The sequence below is a fragment of the Nerophis lumbriciformis genome, linkage group LG13 (genome assembly GCF_033978685.3).
Source record: "Nerophis lumbriciformis linkage group LG13, RoL_Nlum_v2.1, whole genome shotgun sequence".
Taxonomy (NCBI): domain Eukaryota; kingdom Metazoa; phylum Chordata; class Actinopteri; order Syngnathiformes; family Syngnathidae; genus Nerophis; species Nerophis lumbriciformis.
This window is the reverse complement of record NC_084560.2, coordinates 29,071,850-29,090,975: the sequence shown is the minus strand read 5'-3', so window position 1 is coordinate 29,090,975 and position 19,126 is coordinate 29,071,850. Positions and strand designations below refer to the sequence as shown.

Below are 19,126 nucleotides of genomic sequence, written 5' to 3'. Positions count from 1 at the left end.
AAATGGTTTGAATCGGTTGAAAAATGTGGAAATGGTGGAAGTTTGAAAACTGGCCTATTCATTTTGAATGGGGAAAAATGTCCCGGAAAACCTGGAACTCTGGGAAATCTGGGCATTTGTCATAGGAAAGCCCGCGATTCCCAAACAGGCTGAACAGTTTGAAGTTGGAACGGTTTGAATGGGATGAAAAATGTGGAAGGTAGAGCGCGCCAAAATCTGGAAAAGAAGAAAAATAAGAATAAGTTGAATAATAAATAGATGAATTTTGGTGTAGAAAACCATATGTGTGAATGCTTTGGAGCATTCACACAATTATACATTTTATTTGCATGTCAAATTTAGTGACTTTAATCCAGCTGTACAGCTAGTGTGTGTGCCAAACACTCACTAAGGCGTCATTTTTTAAACTTTTTGATTACCTTGCAAGTACGCTGTAGGAGTCCATATGTTAATAGGATAGAATCATCGCAATACAGTTCTACTCATATTGAGTATTGCAAATGGCTATGCTATAAAGTCTTAATAATGTTCTGGCCAAAATGTGGATGAATGTTTAGGTTCATTAAATGTTTTACACCCAATACCACGCCCAAAATATCTTCTGCTTAGCTTCGAACATGTGACTTTTATTCGCATTTGATTGGCGTGTGAGGTAAGTTACCATACTTTTTCGGAGTATAAGTCGCACCGGCCGAAAATGCATAATAAAGAAGGAAAAAAACATATATAAGTCGCACTGGAGTATAAGTCGCATTTTTGGGGGAACTTTATTTGATAAAACCCAACACCAAGAATAGACATTTGAAAGGCAATTTAAAATAAATAAAGTATAGTGAACAACAGGCTGAATAAGTGTATGTTATATGACGCATAAATAGCCAACTGAGAAGGTGCCTGGTATGTTAACGTAACATATTATGGTAAGAGTCATTCAAATAACTATAACATATAGAACATGCTATACGTTTACCAAACAATCTGTCACTCCTAATCGCTAAATCCCATGAAATCTTATACGTCTAGTCTCTTACGTGAATGAGCTAAATAATATTATTTGATATTTTACGGTAATGTGTTAATCATTTCACACATAAGTCGCTCCTGAGTATAAGTATGAAAAAAACTGCGACTTGTAGTCCGAAAAATACGGTAGACGAGAACAATTTGTATTTGAAATACATTTTCATGCATCTTTGGTTAAAAAAAATGTGTGTTTGTACCAATGATTTTCTGTCATGCCCTGCTATGGGGAAATACATTTTTTTTTTTTTTTAAATAAAGAATTAAAAAAAAAAAAAAAAAAAAAAAAAAAAAGGCTTCGCCACACATCTTAAACAGGACTGCAAAGAAAAAGCAACAGATTCTGCAAAAGACGGCTTTTGCTACATGGTAAATAATATTGCAGCTGCATGCAAATGCATAATATTACTGATTATTTGGAAGGAAGTATAATTGTAACATGGGGAGCCTGTGTAACATAGGATCCAGAGAAGGACAAGCGGTAGAAAATGGATGGATGGATGGATAAATGTAACCTGCTCAGACAGTCTCTCTTTCATGCTGTGCACAAATGTCTCTTCCAGGATGAAGGCATGCTTCTCATGTGAGGTGACAGCCTTTAAACCAGCTTGACAGCGCCCAGGAAGGTGGCGTCTCCGTCCAGGGACACGTTGGCTGTGGACCTGGGGATCAGCAGCTCTAACTGGTCGCCCACCTCCAGCTTCACAACACCTAAGGGGAAGAAGCAGAAGCATCACGCCGCTTCACACCTTTAACGTGATTTTTTTTTTTTTTTGTGTGTGTGTATGCTGTCAAGTTGTACCGACTGACCTGTAACAGCTGCTGTAAAGATGACATACATACGGGACAATAATAATAATAATAATAATAGCGCACCTCCTGTGTAGCAGGTGTTGTAAGGGTACACAGGGTTCATGCTCTGGATGCAGCGGAACAGGATCACATACTGAGCCTCGTCACCCACCACCGTCCTCTTCCTCCGGACCACCACGTGGCCCATGGCAAAAGTGCTGTCCATGTAGTACACCTGATGGCAGATTAATGACCGCATTTAAACACTATAGTATATACACATACATACATATATATAAATACATAAATATGCTTACATATATATATACATACATATTTGTGTATATATATATATATATATACACACATACTGTATATAACAAAATATATATACATATTGTATATATATATATATATATATGTACATACAGTCACGATCAAAAGTTTACATACACTTGTAAAGAACATAATGTCATGGCTGTCTCGAGTTTCCAATAATTTCTACAACTCTTATTTTTTTGTGCTACAGTGATTGGAGCACATACTCGTTTGTCACAAAAAACATACATGAAGTTTGGTTCTTTTATGAATTTATTATGGGTCTACTGAAAATGTGACCAAGTCTGCTGGGTCAAAAGTATACATACAGCAATGTTAATATTTGGTTACATGTCCCTTGGCAAGTTTCACTGCAATAAGGTGCTTTTGGTAGCCATCCACAAGCTTCTGGTTGAATTTTTGATCACTCCTCTTGACAAAATTGGTGCAGTTCAGCTAAATTAGTTGGTTTTCTGACATGGACTTGTTTCTTCAGCATTGTCCACGTTCTCAATGGGGTTTAAGTCAGGACTTTGGGAAGGCCATTCTAAAACCTTAATTCCAGCGTGAATAGCTTAATTTTTGTTTAATCTGACCACAGAATTTTCCTCCAGAAGGTCTTATCTTTGTTCATGTGATCAGTAGCAAACTTTAGACGAGTCTTAAGGTGTCGCTTCTGGAGCAAGGGCTTCCTTCTTGCTTGGTAGCCTCTCAGTCCATGGCGATGCAAAACACGCTTGACTGTTGACACTGACACCTGTGTTCCAGCAGCTTCCAATTCATTGCAGACCTGCTTTTTGGTGGTTCTCAGTTGACTCTTGATCATCCTGACCAATTTCCTCTCAGCAGCAGGTGATAGCTTGTGTTTTCTTCCTGATCGTGGCAGTGACAAAACTGTGCCATGCACCTTATATGTACAAACAATTGTCTGCACAGTTGCTTTTGGTACCTTAAGCTGCTTTGAAATGGCTCCAAGTGACTTTCCTGACTTGTTCAAGTCAATGATTCATATGACAACAGAAATGGAGAGTTTAACCAAAATCAAGCTGGAAAAACATCAGCCCAGCCCAGCTTGACCAAACAGACAAATGTCCATCGAGTGAGTCACTATAATATTGATCAGCTGGAGGCGTGTCTTATTGAAATTAAACAATTGATGTCCGCTAACTTTTTGCAACTCAACGCTAAGAAAACGGAAATGCTGATTATTGGTCCTGCTAGACACCGACACCTATTTAATAATACCACTTTAACATTTGACAACCAAACAATTACACAAGGCGACTCGGTAAAGAATCTGGGTATTATCTTTGACCCAACTCTCTCGTTTGAGTGACACATCAAGAGTGTTACTAAAACGGCATTCTTTCATCTCCGTAATATCGCTAAAATTCGTTCCATTTTGTCCACTAGCGACGTTGAGATTATTATTCATGCGTTCGTTATGTCTCGTCTCGATTACTGTAACGTATTATTTTCTGGTCTCCCTATGTCTAGCATTAAAAGATTACAGTTGGTACAAAATGCGGCTGCTAGACTTTTGACAAGAACAAGAAAGTTTGATCATATTACACCTATACTGGCTCACCTGCACTGGCTTCCTGTGCACTTAAGATGTGACTTTAAGGTTTTACTACTTACGTATAAAATACTACACGGTCTAGCTCCATCCTATCTTGCTGATTGTATTGTACCATATGTCCCGGCAAGAAATCTGCGTTCAAAGAACTTATTAGTCATTTCCAGAGCCCAAAAAAAGTCTGCGGGCTATAGAGTGTTTTCTATTCGGGCTCCAGTACTCTGGAATGCCCTCCCGGTAACAGTTAGAGATGTTACCTCAGTAGAAGCATTTAAGCCCCATCTTAAAACTCATTTGTATACTCTAGCCTTTAAATAGACCCCCCTTTTAGACCAGTTGATCTGCCGTTTCTTTTCTGTTCTGCTCCCCTCTCCTTCGGGGAGGGGGGGGCACAAATTTGATGACCACAGATGACGCGCTAGCTGTCCAAAGTCGGGGACCCAGGGTGGACCACTCATCTGTGCATCAGTTGGGGACGTCTCTGCGCTGCTGACCTGTCTCCGCTCAAGATGATCTCCTGCTGGCCCCACTATGGACTGAACTCTCACTATTATGTTAGATCCACTATGGACCGGACTCTCACAATATTATGCTAGATCCACTCGACGTCCATTGCACCGGTCGCCCTGGGGGGGATCCCCACATCTGCGGTCCCCTCCAAGGTTTCTCATTGTTATCCCATTGGGTTGAGTTTTTTCTTGCCCTGATGTGGGATCTGAGCCGAGGATGTCGTTGTGCATGGCTAGTGCAGCCCTTTGAGACACTCGTGATTTAGGGCTATATAAGTAAACATTGATTGATTGATCATGATAACTGCAGCACACCATGCGTGTTGTTACAACTACATACACTGTCGAGCAAGCTGTGTGTACAAACAAAACATGAAATGTGGGCTAATACTTTACAGATACTGTAATATGATTGTTCATATTTATCAGTCAGTTCATATTGGTGTCCTATCGCATTGTGCAAACTCAAAAACCGTTCAGCTGCTGAAGCAGAAGCTAGCTTGCAGCTAACATCGTAGAATGTCGTCCTAAGGTGATGTGTTACTAGGCTAGCAAACAATAGCCTACCTCAGTGTTTGTTCTTACAATAACAATGTCGCACGGCTTGGTTATTATACAGGTTACGGAACGTAAATGAAGTATTGTTAGCGGGTTTTAGATGCATTTTAGAGTGATTTAGAGGCAGAATAGATTGATCCCATTCGCTGCATTGCAAGCTACATAGAACGAGCTGATTTTTACAAGTTAGAATGCAAAAAAAACCCAAACCATATGCCTTGTCTCTCATTAGGGTTTTGAATGATAGGCAAAATTACCCCCCAAAAAAGCAGTTCCCCTTTGCATTGTGAGCAAAAGTACTTTTTTTTGTTTTTGTTTTACAGCATTTCCTGTTAGGGGTCGCCACAGCGAATCGCTGGCATGTTTGATTTGGCTTAGTTTCTTTCCCCAATGGTAGGTGTTGGGGCCCTAGACGGGTATAAAACACACGCCGTCTGCACTAAAGATTAGCTTCAGTGTGGACTATTATACGACCGGAGCAAGTACTATTACATCTTTAACATTTTTAATCAAATACAATTAATAAATTACTATTTTTAACTACTGTTTTTTTTTTTTGTAATTATAAAAATAATACATTGATTTAATTAAAAATAATATCACATTATTAGAATTTTTTTAACGGGTTTTGAAAGTAGTTTAAAAATAGAAAATTAAAAACATACACTTTATTTCAGTGTTTCTTAACCATAGGGCCATTGTTTGGCCGAGAGGGCCCCCAAAAGGATATCTATTTCCACCACTGATGATTAATGACAATATCAAACAGAAGACGTTTGGAGTTAAAGTCATCCAGAAGTTTCTTAAGCGCAACAATTAATAATCTTAACTATTTTAACAATAATATTGTGATTAACGTATGGTTTAATATCATTTGACAAGGTTTATCCTGTTAAACTGCAAGTAGGTAAGATATAGTTATTGAATATTATTAAATCGAAAGTAAGATTACTAATTCAGTGTTAATATTTGAGTGGGTCCCGGGCCCCTCTGTGGCAGTAAAGTTGGGCCCCAAAAAGGTTAAGAACCCTTGACTTCATTTAATACAAATGCTATAATAGAAAATACACAACAGTGTTATTAAATATTGTTATATAGCTAAATAAAATAAAAATAGGACACATAATAAAAAAAGCTGGTGAAATGTTTAAGTAGAATACATATATAAATTGTAATTACATACAATTAATACAAAATAATGTTTAAAAAGTAACGTAAAAAAAAATGTGAGTTGTCAACATCCATCATGTGTTCTTCCTACTAAGATCCCTGCATGGAAACATTACAAATCCAATGTATTTTTATGGATGATACCTCTGAACATAGACATTTTAATACACACTTTTACTCAAGGATGTCATTGGAATGTGCATTTGTACTTAACAAAAATACAGTTGTCAATTAGTTTGGGTTTAACATACATAAACAATGAACCAGCAATAAATATTCATTTTACAAGCATTATTTTAATAGACAGGTGAATGCAGAAGTGCTGCTGCAGTCTTCAGCAAACACATAAAATAAAAATCAGCAGGTCGGCAGCGCCTCCCTGTGGTGAAATATGGTGAAAAAAAAAAAGAAGACCAACCTGACTATAGACAAAGAAGAAGCCCTCCTCTCGGACCTCCATGCAGTCTCCTACTGCCTCCAGTGCAGAGCCCCTCCTCAGGCCCGTCTGCCAGGGGATGCCTGTGTATGGCTCCAGGGCAAAGTCTGATGCAATTTAATTTTACATTGGAACTGCTTATAGGGATAATTGTTGAATACGTTGGGACTATTTACATGCAATTTTCGCCTTAGGGGACGACAGCTTACAATGCAAAAAAAATGCAATGTGTAGTGACTTGAAATCTCACAGTACCTTTCCTGAAGGTTCTCCTGCTATTATTCGCCAACAACTGTAGACACGACTGAGAAACTGTCAACAAAAAGGAGTGCAAATGTGTGGAACTCAGTACCTGAGGAGGTCACAACTTACAAGGCCTTCACAAAAAAATGGAAAATGTGGCTTATCAACGCCTACTTAGAGCACTTAAAGATGAGCCTGTTTTGATGCTAATATAAATGTTATTCGATGAGGTGGTGTATTTTATTTTTTATCATATTGTATATGTATTGTGTGCTTTTTTTCTTGTTCTCTCTCTTTCTTTTCTTTTTCTTTTAAACTGTAATTTTACTGCCTTTTTTTTACATCATGGCTAAGGGACTACAAATGAAAACTCGCCTTCTGGCTAATTCCGGCTTATTTAACCATGTGTAGTCATGTGTTTTATGAAATTGCATTGTCCCCTTTGAAATAAACTAATCTAATCTAATCTAAAAACATGTCTGGTAAGGTTTCATACACTTACTTTTCAAATATACAGTACACAGCGGCAGTATACACACTAGTTTTACGGTTTGAATTCAAATGATCTCGGATCTCTTCTTGGTTTTCTGACATAACCAAGCCAAAAGTTGAAAATAACTTTTTTAGTTTATAACTGTATATATAGGATAGAGGACGGAGGACAGGAGGAGAGGAAATGTTTGATTTTCACACCAATAATTTGCCGCTTGATTTGGTTATTATATTTCATCTGGTTTATTTATTTACTTCCATTTGTCATCCTATTTTGTAAAAACATTTTCAACCCACGTCAAACTCACTCAGGAAGCCAAAAGCGCTGCATTCAAGAAACAAAGACCCACTCTTATCCCTGCAGCGACCACCAAGAAATGTGGCTGCAAAAGTAGTAACGCATATTACACATCTTCAAAGTCTGGCTTGGTTAAAGCGGAAAACAAAGAAGAGATCCTAGATAACTTCAATTTACCGTACATTCCAGACTATAAGCCGCTACTTTTTTCCTACACTTTGAGCCCTGCGGCTTATAAGACGGTGCAGGTAATTTATGTATTTTTCTTCGTTGATGACCATAATAAAAATAGTTTTAAAAAAACAAGAAAAAAACAAAGCAAATACACTTAGAAGGGGTTTTATTGTTTGTGCCATGGCGTCATCTTTTTTACGAGTTTGCTCACTGCAGTTGCTGCGGTGCAAATAAGGTAGTTGATGCACAAGAGTTTTTATTTATGCTTTATTTAGTTTTTTGTTCAATCCTTGGTGGGCTGTGACTTAAAGTGTAATCGCTTTGTAGATACACTGAGATTAAGTGTAAAAGTTCATTGTGTTTTTGCAACTGTTTTTTTACTCAGAATTTTAAATTAACTTGAAGTGTTTTGTCAAGAGGATTATTTGTGTTTTGCACATTTTCACAATGTCCTTGTTCTGTTTTGGGCCGAAGTAAAACAAAGAAAACCATCTGAAGTTGTCGTACTTGTATTTTTAAGTTATTTCGCCATGATTTTACCCGTCTGACCCACGTGGGAATAGAGTTTCCTCCATGTGGCTCCCGAGATAAAAAGAGTTTGACACTCCTCATCTAAACGGTTGGCATTTATCCATGAAAATATGGAAAAGCTGCTGATGGTGTGTTTGACGGAGAAGCAGCTGCAAGGAGATACCATAGAAGTCCACACTCCATGGTAAATGTTGTACATTATAATTACATTACTTCATAAAACTACTGTAGGTGTAGTCGTAGTGGCTGCAGTACATTATATTGTATTGTTTTTATACATTTCCTATCTAAAATGTTACATGTTAAAATTGTGTTGAAATAGATTTAAATGTATTTTAATGGGAGACGTCGATTTGAATGTTTTGAGTTAAGAGCTCTGTCACAGATCATAGAATGAGGCATTAATTTGTCTGATATATGTTTGGACACACCTTCTTATTCAATGGGTTTTCTTTATTTTCATGACTATTTACATTGTAGATTGTCACTGAATGCATCAAAACTATGAAGGTGGAGTTATGTACTTAACAAAAAAGGTGAAATAACTGAAAACATGTTTTATATTCTAGTTTCTTCAAAATAGCCATCCTTTGCTCTGATTACTGCTTTGCACACTCTTGGCATTCTCTCAATGAGCTTCAAGAGGTAGTCACCTGAAATGGTTTTCACTTCACAGGTGTCATAGTTTTGATGCCTTCAGTGACAATCTACAATGTAAATAGTCATGAAAATAAAGAAAACGCATTGAAATTGAAAAGTGTGTCCAAACTAGTATTGTACCGATACCAATATTCTGGTACCAGTACCGATACCAAAATTATTTCGATACTTTTCTAAATAAAGGGGACTACAAAAACTGGCATTATTGGCTTTATTTTAACAAACAATCTTGCGGTACATTAAACATGTTTCTCATTGCAAGTTTGTCCTTAAATAAAATAGTGAATATACAAGACAACTTGTCTTTTTTTAGTAAGTAAGAAAACAAAGGCTCCTAATTTAGCTGCTGACATATGCAGTAACATATTGTGTCATTTTCCATTCTGTTATTTTGTCAAAATTATTAAGGACAAGTGAAAATTATCAGAGGTGGTATAGTACCGCATATGATTCATTAGTATCGCGGATACTATACTAATACCGGTATACCGTACAACCCTAGTCCAAACTTTTGGCCTGTACTGTATATTAAAAAAATATTTTCAGTGTTGGTTTCAGATGAAAAAACTAATTACTGATTGATACAGGGATTTATGTGGCTACGCTATATGTTCTGCGTAGAAGGCAAATAAACGCTGCAAGTTAGCAGGATAAAGCAAAGGGTCAAGGCTTCTTTATTGACATGCCTGTTCTTATTTTCCTCGTCTTCCTCATTGTGTTTTGTTTGTAAACGATGTTTCGAACTACCTGGTTTGTCCGTTCCAGAGACCATCCTCCTCCTCCTCAAGAGGGTGAAAGCGTGTTGCGGGTCCGCCTGGCTGCCTCTCCCATGACTGATATCCTCAGTCTAAGAAGAGAAAATGAAAGCAACATGTTGAAGAAGTGAATGTGTCATTGTAGATATGGGTTCTAGGCCAGTTTTTTCAACCTTTTTTGAGTCATGGCACATTTTTTGCGTTGAAAAAATCTGGAGGCACACCACTAGCAGAAATCATTAAAAAATTAAACTCCGTTGACAGTAAAAAGTCGTTGTCGCAATTGTAGGATATGACTTTAAACCATAACCAAGCATGCATCACTATAGCTCTTGTCTCAAAGTACTGTAGTTGTACTGTCACGACCTGTCACATCATGCCGTGACTTATTTGGAGTTTTTTACTGTTTTCCTGTGTGTAGTGTTTTAGTTCTTGTCTTGCGCTCCTATTTTGTTGGCTTTTAGACATTTTGGACATTGTTGATTGTCATGTCATGTTCGGATGTACATTGTGGACGCCGTCTTTGCTCAACAGTAAGTCTTTGCTGTCGTCCAGCATTCTGTTTGTAGCCAGTTCAGTTTTAGTTTCGTTCTGCATAGCCATCCCTAAGCTTCAATGCCTCTTCTTAGGGCAAGAGATGTCCGAACATTTTCCAGCGAGGAGAAAGCATAGAGAAAAATGTAAGGATGCGAGGGCCACTTTTATAGATTTTTTATATGGAAAATACTCAAACCAAAACAATGTAGGTGAATGCTAACATTTGAAAAAAACGGCCAAATGGCCCCCAGGCCGCACTTTGGACACCCCTGTTTTAGGGGCACTCACCTTATGTTTATTTTTTGGTTTAAACATAAGGTACCTTTTTACTTGCATGCTGCCTCCCGCTGTGGTCTGCATATTGGGATCACGACAAATAATGGTCGTCTCACACGACCTACTGATATGGAAGAGTATTGCACGGTTACTCTGCCGAGCTCTAGACAGCACTGACACATTATTTGCAGACTATAATTACTGGTTTGCAAAAAAACATTTCTGACCCAAATAGGTGAAATGACATAATCTCCCACGGCACACCAGACTTTATGTCACGGCACATTAGTGCAGTGTTTTTCAACCTTTTTTGAGCCAAGGAACATTTTTTTCATTGAAAAAATCGTGAGGCACACCACAAGCAGAAATCATTAAAAAATGTAACTCAGTAGCCGATGTTGACAATAAAAAGTCGTTCTTGCAATTGTTGGATATGAATTCAAACCATAACCAAGCATGCTTTACTATAGCTCTTGTCTCAAAGTAGGTGTACTGTCACGACCTGTCACATCACGCCGCGACTTATTTAGAGTTTTTTGCTGTTTTCTTGTGTGTAGTGTTTTAGTCCTTGTCTTGCACTCCTATTTTGGTGTTTTTTCCTGTTTTGTTGGTATTTTCTTGTAGCAGTTTTATGTCTTCCTTGAGCGCTATTTTCCACACCTGCTTTGTTTCCGCAATCAAGACTATTTAAGTTGTGTGGACGCTTTCCTTCTTTGTGGGGACATTGTTGATTGTCATGTCATGTTCGGATGTACTTTGTGGACGCCGTCTGCTGCTCCACACGCTGTAAGTCTTTGCTGTCGTCCAGCATTCTGTTTTTGTTTACTTTGCAGCCAGTGCAGTTTTAGTTTCGTTTTGCATAGCCATCCCTAAGCTTCAATGCCTTTTCTTAGCGGCACTCGCCTTTTGTTTATTTTTGGTTTAAGTATTAGATACCTTTTTACCTGCACGCTGCCTCCCGCTGTCGTCTGTATATTGTGATCACAACAAACCATATTCCTGACTTCTACAAAGCATTTAGCTACCTGCTGCCACCTACTGATATGGAAGAGTATTACACTGTTACTCTGCCGCGCTCTAGACAGCACAGACACACAACGGCACATTATTTCCGGTTTATAATTACTGGTTTGCAAAAAATATTTTTAACCCAATTAGGTGAAATGACAATCTTCCACGGCACACCAGACAATATCTCACGGCACACTAGTGTGCCACGGCACAGTGGTTGAAAAACACTGTTCTAGACAACCGACCTGGTCTCTACGCTTGGCCTCCTGACTTTCTTCCCTCCTGCGACACATCTCGGATTTCAGTCCAACCACCTCAGCTCTGAGGACCACCAGTTGGTACAAGGACAGAGCTGACAAGGAGGAGGAGGTGACGGCAGCCAGCGTGAGCAGCAAGACCGGCCAAGATGGCCCCCGGGTCTCAGTAGACTTCTGGGCCGTCTCGGGATCCACGTGCGAACCATTCGCCATTGTCTTAACAGCATCTCACGGTGGCACCATGTTTCCTCGGAGTTTAGGGATCCAAGCCAAATCCTGAGTAGGGGAACCACAGACGTTCTTAGGTTTCACATTCGTTTCCCGTCAGCCTAATGGAGAGAATAAGAGAGATGCTTCCCCTCCTTGTTCCGCCCAGCTAACCACAGTCTACTTCCTGCCTCAACGGCGACCCTGACCTCGGCCTCCTTTCAGCTCTTTTTAACTGGGTGGACATGAATTATAATAATTACGATGACCTATCGGGACCACACTGAAGAGAAAAATAGTACAATTTCAAAGGCGTAATGTTACGAAAATACATTTGTAATGTTGTGAGAGAAAAAATATCGCAATTTTATGGGATTAAGAGTTGTAAATAGTTAAAATTAAAGGTCTAAAAAATTTAAAGTCGTAAAGTTGCAAATATTCAAGTTTTTTTTTTGTCCCAAAAAAAGTTGTGCTGTTGAGTTACTGTAATTTGTAGGTTATGAGAAGAAAGTCATACAATTATGAGAATTAAAACATATATAATGAGAAGAATATATTGAAAATGAAGTGAAAATGTCTAAAAGAATAAAGGTGTAATTACAAAAATGTAATCATATTTCCTATGAAAAAAATTGTAATGTTAGGAGAGTAAAGTCGGGGTATTATGAGAGTTACAGTAAGTCATATGTAATGAGAATTAAGTCCAAATACAAGCGGTAGAAAATGGATGGATGGATGTTAGGAGAATAAAGGCATAACTACAAAAATAAAGTTGTACTTATTGTGAAAAAAAACCCTTGTAATGTTAATAAAATTGTTTATTATTAATGTTAATAAAAATGTGAGTCTAAAGTAGGGCTGGGCGATGTGGCCTTTTTTTAATATCTCGCTATTTTTAAGCCATATCGCGATACACGATATATATCTCGATATTTTGCCTTAGCCTTGAATGAACACTTGATGCATATAATCACAGCAGTATGATGATTCTATGTGTCTACATTAAAACATTCATGTTCATACTGCATTTATATATGCTCATTTTAAACTTTCATGCAGAGAGGGAAATCACAACTAAGTCAATTTAGCAAAACTGTATTTATTAAACAGTTATTAAGCAGTGGCACAAACATTCATGTCATTTCAAAACAGAAAGTGCAAGATTGTCAGAGACATTTTAAAACAAGCTAATAGTGCACTTTTGTGCATGAAGTCACTAAGATGACTTATCAAAACTACACTAAATTAAAGTGCACTTTTTTTACAGAACGCCACTACAATAGATTAAAACAAATAAAGTGCAATTTTGTGCATGATGTCACACAAGATATGTCAATAACTGTCAAATAAAAATGAGCTGCATAATAGGAAATCAAATTGTGTACGTCCTTCGCTATGTGGTAGGTTCCGGCGGACGTTATCTCCTTATGACGTGTACTATTTTTTTCATACGGTGTTGATGTGGAAATGGTTGCCTCAGCATTTTGTTGGCGTGGCACCGAACGGAGATGTTGACATGCGGAGTAAGTACTCTTCATTCTCTAACAGGCGACTTTTCAAATTATGCTACATATTAGCAGTAATGCTACTTTTTGTAGCATTACGCAGCTACGCTTTTGCCCCATACTTGACAAATTACGGTTGTCTGTTCGACATATTCCCACTTGAAGCCAAACCACTGCCAGACGATTGGACACCGTGCTTTTTTTCTTGGGAATTAATTATTTTTTCATTTGTTACCAGATTCGCACCTTCTCTCTCTCGTATTACCACTCGCACCACAGCTAACTTTAGCCATGCTGCTACCACTCTGCTCAACAAGGGAGTATACGTATGTGACATATGTAAGAAGGTGCACTTGTTTAAGTCTCTGTGAGAAGGAGAGACAAGAAAGAGTGTGAAGAGCCTGTAGTGTAATGCCAGCAGCTAAAAGCAACTGCGTGAGAACGTATACTCGAATATCACGATATAGTCATTTTCTATATCGCACAGAGACAAACCCGCGATATATCGAGTATATCGATATATCGCCCAGCCCTAGTCTAAAGTTGTAATGTCAGGAGAATAAAGTAAAATAAAATATCATTAGGTATATTTTGGAAACAAACACTGTAATGTTACAAGAACCAAGTCATGATAGTACGATTTCAAAAAGCATTATTTATTAAGTTGTAACGTTACGAGAATAAATGTGTAATGTGACAAAAATTTAGAAAAATGAGACTAAAGTCGTAAAAGTAAACGTTTTAATCAAAAAAAAAAAAAAATCGTAATATCTTTTAAATAAAGTTTAGATATCATGAGAATTAAATCATATGTTAGGAGAAGATAGTAATGAGAATTATATTACCTGTTTGGAGAAGTGTAGCGATGAAAATGAAGTCGGACATCTTGTGAAAAAAACTTATGTTACAAGGAAAAACATAATACATTAATGAGAATAAAGCTGTAAAGTTAGTAAAATACAATACAATTAAACTAGTATCTTTTGTAAACATTGTTGCAAGAAAAAAGTCATAATACAATCTCAAAATAAAATCATAAATCATAAAATCGTAATGTTTGGAAAATAAATGTGAAATGCTATGAGGGGGAAAAAAAATCACGTTATGGGATAAGTGTTGTAATAAAATGATTTTTTTTTTTTGCTTTGGCAGAATGTTATAAGAATAAAGTCAGAATTTTATGAGAGTTAAAATAAGTCCTACGTTAAAGTCGAAATATTCTGAGATTAAAGTCGTATGAGAGGAAAGTAATGAAAACTAAATCAAAATGTTAAAGAATAGGTACATAACTAACTGTATATGTGAATTAAGTTGTACACTTGTTGTTTTTTTTAAACCTCGTATTGTTATTAGTAATAAAAAACAAATACAGTTTACAAGAAAAAAGCTTTAATGTTTGGAGAATCAAGGAAAATAACATGATTATTTTGTGAACAAACATTGTAATGTTCAGAGAGAATGGTAAGTAGGTAATACAATTAAACTTTTTGGACAAAAAAAAGTCGTAACGTTACGAAAATAAAGTCACATTACCAGAATAACGCAAGCTTTTTGATTTTGGTCAAAGTACATTGGAATGTTCAGGGGCGTCACAAGATTTTTTTGTGTGTTTGTTTTTTTTTGTCCTCTCCAGCTACTCAGGCAAATCATATAGTTGATGTAGATGCCCATATCGGCTATATACATTTACTTTACAAAATAAAAGTGTGAGATACTTCTCTTGTTGCCTTATTTGTATTTGACTTTATTAAAACCTCTAAAGCAGGGGTCCCCAAACTTTTTGACTCGTGGGCCGCATTGGGTTAAAAAAATTTGGCCGGGGGCCGGGCTTTATTTATATATATATATATATATATATATATATATATATATATATATATATATACATATACACACATATATACATTGTCTTTTTAATCCGTTTTGACATTTAACATTGTCACGTTATCGATGGGAAAATACATTTTTAGACAATATGATTTGCCTGAGCGGCTAGGAGACACCGAGAGTAACAAGCGGTAGGAAATGGATTAGAAAGGAAAGATTAAAAAAAAAAATAATAATTAAAAATAAATAAATAAATAAAAACATAAACTTGGGACTTCCCGTGGGCCGGATTTTGGATGCTGGGGGGCCGGATCCAGGCCGTAGTTTGGGGACCCCTGCTCTAAAGCCTTAGTTGGCCACATGCGTGGACAGCACCTTTTAGCTCCTCTTTCCAAAATTGTGGTACTGAATTGGAGTCTTATGTGCTTATGTGGACACTTGTACCGTCATCTGGTGGTGTCAGAAGAGTATAACATACAATGAAATTTGGGGAAAAAAAAAGTGTAAAAATAGGAATTCACATGTCACTAAACATGAAGTACACGTTTGTTACTTATGGACTAAGTACATCACATCAAAAGATGATTCTTAGTTGTTATTCTAATTAGGGTCCGATAAGCCCAAATAGTAAAGACAAATAAAAAAAAAGCATGTAAACAAACCGCTTGAGCCTTAAGAGGTTAAATGTATTTATTTATTAAATGGATTTATATATTAGGGCAGCACGGTGGAGGAGGGGTTAGTGCGTCTACCTCACAATACGGAGGCCCTGGGTTCGATCCTGCGCTCGGGATCTTTCTGTGTGGAGTTTGCATGATCTCCCCGTGACTGCGTGGGTTCCCTCCAGGTACTCCGGCTTCCTCCCACCTCCAAAGACATGCACCTGGGGATAGGTTGATTGGCAACACTAAATTGGCCCTAGTGTGTGAATGTGAGTGTGAATGTTGTCTGTGTATCTGTGTTGGCCCTGTGATGAGGGGGCGACTTGTCCAGGGTGTACACCGCCTTCCGCCCGAATGCAGCTGAGATAGGCTCCCGAAGGGAATAAGCGGTAGAAAATGGATGGATGGATGGATTTATATTATTATTTGGTGCAGCCGGGCCGGAGCAGGAGGGGATAGAAAGAGTAACAAAGGAAGACAGAGGGGGAAATTGCGAGGACAAGAGGGGGAAAAGACAGAGAGACAACAACAACAACATCAGCAAATAGGATATGCACAAATATGATGGTAAAAGTGATAGCAAAGAAGCAGTTAGTGAAATAAATATTATTAAGAGATGGCCATTGGCGTTGTTAGGGGGGCTTGAGCCCCCCTAAATAATTTGGTGTTTTTTTGTTTTGTTTTTTACAAATAAATGCCGACATATTCATTATAAAGTGGCCCAAATATGAGTTTAAATAAATAATCATATAACCTGTTATTATTCACTCAGTTTCCCCTCACTTCGTAGCGTAAGGTAGAGAGCCCCTTTCGTGCGTCGGTATCCAATCCATTCCACTTGTTCATATAGAAAATGCCCACATCACTCAAATTCCAGCCCGCATTTTCTCTGTGACCTTGCTTGCGGTCCTGCAGTTGTACGAAGCACATTATCTTCCTTTACAATGAGTGAAGCTGCACAAAACCTTGTGTGTGCAATTGTAAATCATTTATTTTTTAAGTTTTGAGTATCTTGTAGAATCTATATAAAGTAATATACATAAGCCTATTGTTAAAATAATGAAAAAAATATCATTAAATATATTTGTTTTATTGTATTGTTACATTAATAGCTGTTTTATTATTATAGGATGGCTTGTTAAACATTTAATAGGATTTTCAGAGGGAGGAAAAACCAAGACATTTAATATAAAATGTAAAATGAATAAATACATAAAAAGAAAAAGAAAATATATGGTTAAAAGCCATCGTCCCGGGGAGCATTTAATTTCGTCCTGTGCATTTAAAAAAAATAATAATAATAACAATGAATAATTTCTAAGTCTTTGTTAGCCGTTTGTGAAGTTTTGTGCTTGTGCGTAACATTCGCTTGCATCCTGTGCATCTCCTGGGGGCAAGGCCCCCCCTGTCCTTAAAAGCTAGTGACGCCCCTGGAGATGGCCCAAACAAAAGGAAATCAATGAGCTCGGCTCTCTTTTTTTCAGAGCTAAAACAAGTGAGATAAATCCATCACCATTATCATGAATTGATTAACGTGGACCCCGACTTAAACAAGTTGAAAAACGTATTCGGGTGTTACCATTTAGTGGTCAATTGTACGGAATATGTACTGTACTGTGCAATCTACTAATACAAGTTTCAATCAATCAAAAAAACTAACACATGTGTGGTTTGCTAGCTAAACTTTGTTTTGTTTTGATCAAATGGGGAGCACTTCTTTCATTAATTACATGGGACTGTTAGCAGTAAGCTATTAGCTGGAGCTAATTTGGTACTTCCAGCAGTTGTTAATACTTACTTTGTTGAAAAACTTCCGTATGTCCATCTTGTAGTCTAGCTCTCTTAATGCTGCTACTCGCTGTCTGGCTCCGGCTGTGTGCAGAATGCTAACTGTAGGCAGCACAGGTGCGGCTGGACGGTGACACTGAAAACCTGGATTGGATTTTCAGTCAAGTGGGCGTTATTGATGGAACGGATTGGATTGGATAACAAAGGGTCATACAGGGAAACCAAACGATTTATGATCATAATGAATAATGACAGGTTATAATATTATTAATTTGAACTCATATTTCTGCATATATACACTATATTGCCAAAAGTATTTGGCCACCTGCCTTGACTCACAAATTAACTTGAAGTGCCATCCCATTCCTAACCCATAGGGTTCAATATGATGTCGGTCCACCTTTTGCAGCTATTACAGCTTCAATCATTCTGGGAAGGCTGTCCACAAGGTTGCGGCGTGTGTTTATAGGAATTTTCCACCATTCTTCTAAATACGCATTGGTGAGGTCACACACTGATGTTGGTCGAGAAGGCCTGGCTCTCAGTCTCCGTTCTAATTCATCCCAAAGGTGTTCTATCGGGTTCAGGTCAGGACTCTGTGCAGGCCAGTCAAGTTCATCCACACCAGACTCTGTCATCCATGTATTCATGGACCTTGCTTTGTGCACTGATGCACAGTCATGATGAAGAGGAAGGGGTCCGCTCCAAACTGTTCCTACAAGGTTGGGAGCATGGAATTGTCCAAATTGTGTTGGTATCTTGTAGCATTCAAAGTTCCTTTCACTGGAACTAAGGGACCAAGCCCAATTCCTTAAAAACAACCCCACACCATAATTACTCCCCCACAAAATTTCACACTCGGCACAATGCAGTCCGAAATGTAGCGTTCTCCTGGCAACCTCCAAACCCAGACTCGTCCATCAGATTGCCAGATGGAAAAGCGTGATTCATCACTCCAGAGAAGGCGTCTCCACTGCTCTAGAGTCCAGTGGCGACGTGCTTTACACCACTGCATCCAACGCTTTGCATTGGACTTGGTGATGTATGGCTTAGATGCAGCTGCTTGGCCATGGAAGCCCATTCCATGAAGCTCTCTGCGTACTGCATGTGGGCTAATTGGGAGGTCGCATGAAGTTTGGAGCTCTGTAGCAACTGACTGTGCAGAAAATCTTTGCACTATGCGCTTCAGCATCCGCTGACCCCTCTCTGTCAGTTTACGTGGCCTACCACTTGGTGGCTGAGTTGCTGTTGTTCCCAAACTCTTCACTTTTCTTATAATAAAGCCAACTGTTGACTTTGGAATATTTAGGAGCAAGGACATTTCACGACTGGATTTGTTGCCCAGGTGGCATCCTTGGACAGTTGCACGCTGGAAAACACTGAGAGCGGCCCATTCTTTCATAAATGTGTGTAGAAACAGTCTCCATGCCTAAGTGCTTGATTTTATACACCTGTGGCCGGGCCAGGTGATTAGGACACCTGATTCTGATCATTTGGATGGGTGGCCAAATACTTTTGGCA

General features: G+C 38.1%; 1 protein-coding gene across 2 annotated transcripts; it reads right to left on the bottom strand.

Moving 5' to 3' along the window:
* Nucleotides 1-748: 748 nt before the first annotated feature.
* On the bottom strand, nt 749-17,727 carry tnfsf13b (TNF superfamily member 13b). Of its 2 annotated transcripts, XM_061970594.2 has the most exons (7): nt 17,616-17,727; nt 11,605-11,892; nt 9,528-9,627; nt 6,638-6,694; nt 6,365-6,489; nt 1,897-2,047; nt 749-1,731 (listed from the first exon to the last, which is right to left on the bottom strand). In XM_061970594.2, the coding sequence occupies exons 2-7, from the start codon at nt 11,827-11,829 to the stop codon at nt 1,619-1,621; spliced, it is 771 nt and encodes a 256-aa protein (XP_061826578.2). In that variant the 5' UTR covers nt 11,830-11,892; nt 17,616-17,727; the 3' UTR covers nt 749-1,618. The 2 variants fall into 2 exon arrangements, with proteins under 2 accessions (XP_061826578.2, XP_061826579.2); XM_061970595.2 differs by lacking the exon at nt 17,616-17,727 and having other exon boundaries at nt 6,365-6,465; nt 11,605-11,972.
* Between the last annotated feature and the right edge of the window lie 1,399 nt (nt 17,728-19,126).